We start from the raw sequence: 4,814 nt of genomic DNA, 5'->3' as shown, positions 1-4,814 counted from the left end.
ACCCGGGAGGCTGAGGCAGGAGAATGGCGTGAACCCGGGAGGCGGAGCTTGCAGTGAGCTGAGATCGGGCCACAGCACTCCAGCCTGGGCGACAGAGCGAGACTCCGTCTCCAAAAAAAAAAAAAACAGAGAGAGAGAGAATATATTTAATACTAAAATGTTTTCATTTTCCTAGTGGGCCATTTACTGTCAAATGAATGCCCTTAACCTCAATTTACAGTAGTTACCCAAAAAAGTATATCTTCACTGACTGAATACCAAGAAAAGCACATCATCCTACTCATCGACCTTAACATCATCATCTTTGGGCCCTAATTAACAATGTGTTTGTAGGTTTGCACACGCACACCCATCAAACGAAGGACAAGTGTTCTTTTATACCCTACGTATGTGATACAATGGGCTGCAGTCGAAAAAGATTCCTCATTTTGGAAAGAGGTCATAACTTTGTATAGTAGTCTCTGGTCTCAAGATTGCTTGACACAGCTGATCCTACATCCCTGTGAAAGAAGCAGGGGTCGGGGGCGGACGTGACATCTTCCTTTCAGTTTCTTTTTTTTTTTTTTTTTTGAGGAAATACTTTTTTTTTTTTAATTTTATGGAGACAATGGCTCGCCATATTGCCAAAGCTGGCCTCGAACTCCTGGGTTCAAGCAATCCTCCTGCCTCGGCCTCCCAAAGTGCTGAGATAACAGGCGTGAGCCACTGCGCCCAGACTCCTATTTTTCATCAAATAAAATACAACCGTTCAGAGGAGCATGCTCAGCAACCGCAAGGACCAGTCCCAGCGCATCCAAGGTGCCGGGAAGGGAAAGGAACAAAACTCCCCCAGGTAAGCTGTTTTCCCCACGCAAAGGGCAGTCGCTCACCACCCAAGTTGCAGCTGGGGAGAGACTCACCCGGCGACTGCGTGCTTCGCACTCGAGTCTACGTTAGGAAGCCTCTGACCCTCTCCAGGGCCCCTGTGTGTGGAAGCCTCGGACGCTACTTGGAGAACCAGAGAACCCCGACAGCACAGAAGTCGAACCGCCGCGGGAGCCGTTGGAACACGCCTACCCGGCCGCTGCCCCGCCCCGGCGCAGATTGCGTAAGGCGCCGCCGGAGGCGCGGGGCTTGCCGGGGATCGTGGTCGGCGAGCGCGTCCGAGCCCACTAGCCGAGCCCGCCCGGGACTACATTTCCCACAATCACCGCCAGGATGCCCATTGGTGGGGGAAGCCATGGGAACCAGAGGCCGTCAGTGGGAGAGGCGGGCGGCGCTCACCCCTGGCCTGAGGGGGCCGAGACTGAGGTAGTAGCGGAACGGGGCTGGTGGCCCCGCCCTGAGTCCCTACCCTTGGGAGGCCTGCGCTTCTCCTTCGGAGGGAGTGTTCGCCGCCGCCGCCGCCGCAGCGGCCACTTGGAGTTTCTTCAGACTCCAGATTTCCCTGTCAACCACGAGGAGTCCAGAGAGGAAACGCGGAGACAACAGTATCCCACGCCTCTTGCAGCCCGGATCACCCCAGCAGGGATGGGCGACAAGACCTGGCTGCCCTTTCCCGTGCTCCTTCTGGCCGCTCTGCCTCCGGTGCTGCTGCCTGGGGCGGCCGGCTTCACACCTTCCCTCGACAGCGACTTCACCTTTACCCTTCCCGCCGGCCAGAAGGAGTGCTTCTATCAGCCCATGCCCCTGAAGGCCTCGCTGGAGATCGAGTACCAAGTAAGTGCGGAGGATAAACCAGCCTCCTTCCTTTAACCCAGCTACACTGTGTTGTCGCCTCTCACCCGTTTAGAAACTTCTGGTGGACGGCCCAGGTGGTGAAGAGGCGAGGGCCGTCCGGGAAGCCGGCCCGCTCTGCGCAGGCGCGCGAGGCGAGGCGAAGCGAGGCTCTCGCTGAGGCGGGGGACCCAGAACTTAGGCTGGACCTGGAATTGACGACTGCCCGCCTAATCCCCTTTCCTCCGGTCGGAAAGAGGCCAGAACTGGTGATGTGGCTGGCTTTTCTCTTTGTTTCCTAATTCGCCTATCGCTTTTCTTAGCCACTACACGCTCCGATACTGAGAATTTCACAATGCGGAACTGATACACGTTCTCCTTCATCATTGGACGAGGTGATGACACTTGTTTGAATCACCCCCACCCCTTTCACACAATTCAGATGTTACAGATCTTCACTGTCTTTGCTTCAGTTAAGGGTTTTTGAATTATGATCGTGTAATTATCACTAAGCCCGATTTTGAAATTTTTTGGAAGAGGCTGTTGCTATATTTAATCATACATTGCCGTTTAAGTTATATATGCATTATTTTCAAAAGATCAAATCGTATATTAAAACTTTATAACCTTTCCTTTCTTTTCATTGAGCATTGTAAGCATTTCCCTCGTGTCACTGTTTTCTTTCTTTTTTTTTTTTTTAAAGACGGAGTCTCGCTCTGTTGCTCAGGCTAGAGTTGGAGTGCAGTGGCGCAATCTCGGCTCACTGCTGCAACCTCTGCCTCCCGGGTTCAAGCGATTCTCCTGCCTCAGTCTCCCGAATGGCTGAGATTACTGACGTGCGTTACCACGCCCAGCTAATTTTTGTATTTTTAGTAGAGACAGGGTTTCACCATGTTGGCCAGGCTGATCTCGAACTCTCGACCTCAGGCGATCCACCCGCCTCGGCCTCCCAAAGTGCTGGGATTACAGGCGTGAGCCACCATGCCCAGCATGTTTTCTTTTTAGTATCTGCATAATATTCTTGCTGGGAATTACCTTATTTTATGTAGTCATGCTAGTAGGGGGTAATTTCTTAGACGAAATCTTGTTCGTTCCACACAGCAAATTTCGATGTTTCCAGGTAGCAGTACAGGAAAAAAAAGAAACAGCATTGATGTGTTTCATCTTTCAGTGTTTTAGAAGTCAATTATAATCATCAAATGTTAATTTTTTAACTTGATGTAGAGAATTGTTTTTAAATACCAGGTACTGTCACATACAGAGCAAAATTAAAAGTTGTAGAATTTTTTATACGATGGAACTTTAGGTTTAAGTTGTATATGGGTACACAAGATAAGCACAGAGAATAAAATATCTAAAATCACATAGTGAGCAAAACTGAGGCTAAAACTCAGTGTTTCTTGATTTCCAGTAAAGTTCAAAAGTTCAGCATTTACTGAACAGTTAACACGTGCCAGGAATTGTGCATGGAGGGGCGGGAGACGAGGGGAAGCGGGGTTGTGGCGGTTGTAGGTAAAAGAGAAAGAATCCCTCTTCTCAAAGAGCTTAATAAGGGTTACTGGCTCATAAACAGGTAATTTCAATGAAGGATGGCTAAGTACCAGTAGAGGAGGGTCACTTCTAAGGCTTTCAGAGAGGATTCCTGGAGAAGATAAAATTTAATCCAGAAAGATGCTTAATTGAGACGAAAATGCAAGGAACAAGGGACATTTCAGAAAAAGGAATAAAAAGACCTATAGTTCTTAAAATACATAGTGTAAGTGGGGATGGTTAGTGTGTAGTGGATACTACAAGTACTGAGTTTGTATTAGACTTTAAGACATATAAAGTCTAGGGTGGGAGTAGCAGAAAAGGACATCAGAGAGGCCAGAAGGCTGGGGTCTTGAAGCCTCAATCATAGCCTTGTTTGCCACGCTGTGTAGGTTTTCCTTAATTTTGTGCAAGTCCATTTAAGATTTAAGGAGATCACTGGATGCAGTGTGGAAAATGGATTTAAGGAGAGCAAAATTAGAGTCAAGGAAACCAACTAGAGGGCTAGTGAAATAGTCTAGATAAGAAAACAATTTGTATTAATAAAAAAACTTAAGTATTTACACACATTAGGGAAGATACCTATTTTAACTACTGTCCTCTTATAGTTAAGAGCACCAGCTCAACCTTAGCCTGGGTTCAAATCTTGCGTCTGCCTACTTAAAACGTATGTGATCTTCTCACTTGTAAAATAGAGATAATAATTGTAACTACATCATAGGGTTGATTTGAAAAACATGAGTTAATAAACGCTCATATTCAGTGTAAAGTGGTCTATTAAAATATGCTAATAGATCATCCCTGACACGTAGTAAATAGTCAATGAATGTTAGTTTTACATTTATACCTCTATAGTTACGTAGCTGGCTTGGTTTAGCTTTATTCTTTACATCTTTAGTCACTCTTAAAGGTACTGTTCTTTTTTTTTTTTTTTTTTTTTTTTTTTTTTTTTTTTGAGATAGAGTCTCCCTCTGCTACCCAGGCTGGAGTGCAGTGGCGCGACCTAGGCCCACTGCAACCTTCATCTCCTGAGTTCAAGTGATTCTCCCACCTCAGCTTCCCCAGTAGCTGGATTACAGGCATGTGCCACCACACCCAGCTAATTTTTGTATTTTTAGTAGAGAGGGGGTTTCACCATCTTGGCCAGACTGGTCTCAAACTCCTGATCTCAAGTGATCCGCCAGCCTCGGCCTCCAAAGTTCTGGGATTGTAGGTGTGAGCCACCACGTCCGGCTGGGACTATTCCTTTAAAACATTTTCCCTAAACAATTTGTTTTGATTGAGGAAAGAGGTAAAATCACTTAATATATGTAATCCTAGACAGTGTTGGTGAGATGTGTAGGGTCAAGATCATCTTCCACCCTATGTTTGCATTTCCCAGCTTGTTTAATTTCCCAGTAACTACATCCTACTAATTTTTGTCTTAAAGTTAGTTTTTAAAATATTATGGAACAGACAATCCAACTTTGTCCTTGATTACTGTGACATATTGAAAATTTTACGCCGGGCGCGGTGGCTCAAGCCTGTAATCCCAGCACTTTGGGAGGCCGAGACGGGCGGATCACGAGGTCAGGAGATCGAGACCATCC

General features: G+C 46.8%; 2 protein-coding genes across 2 annotated transcripts in view; one reads left to right on the top strand and one right to left on the bottom strand.

Annotated features, from left to right (window-relative positions):
• Positions 1-1,036, bottom strand: part of CCDC18 (coiled-coil domain containing 18) — a 114,166-nt gene extending 113,130 nt beyond the window's left edge. The window contains exon 1 of the mRNA XM_011939996.1: positions 870-1,036. The gene's annotated coding sequence lies outside the window, so the exon portion shown is untranslated. The remainder of the gene's footprint in view (positions 1-869) is intronic.
• A 140-nt stretch (positions 1,037-1,176) lies between these two features.
• TMED5 (transmembrane emp24 protein transport domain containing 5) overlaps positions 1,177-4,814 on the top strand; it is a 27,262-nt gene continuing 23,624 nt past the window's right edge. The window contains exon 1 of the mRNA XM_011939997.1: positions 1,177-1,698. Coding sequence (XP_011795387.1) covers positions 1,198-1,698 — 501 coding nt within the window. The 5' untranslated portion in view covers positions 1,177-1,197. The remainder of the gene's footprint in view (positions 1,699-4,814) is intronic.

This window comes from Colobus angolensis, unplaced genomic scaffold (genome assembly GCF_000951035.1).
Source record: "Colobus angolensis palliatus isolate OR3802 unplaced genomic scaffold, Cang.pa_1.0 Scaffold186, whole genome shotgun sequence".
NCBI lineage: Eukaryota > Metazoa > Chordata > Mammalia > Primates > Cercopithecidae > Colobus > Colobus angolensis.
Note: the sequence above shows the minus strand (reverse complement) of the source record. Positions and strands in the feature narration are given on the sequence as shown.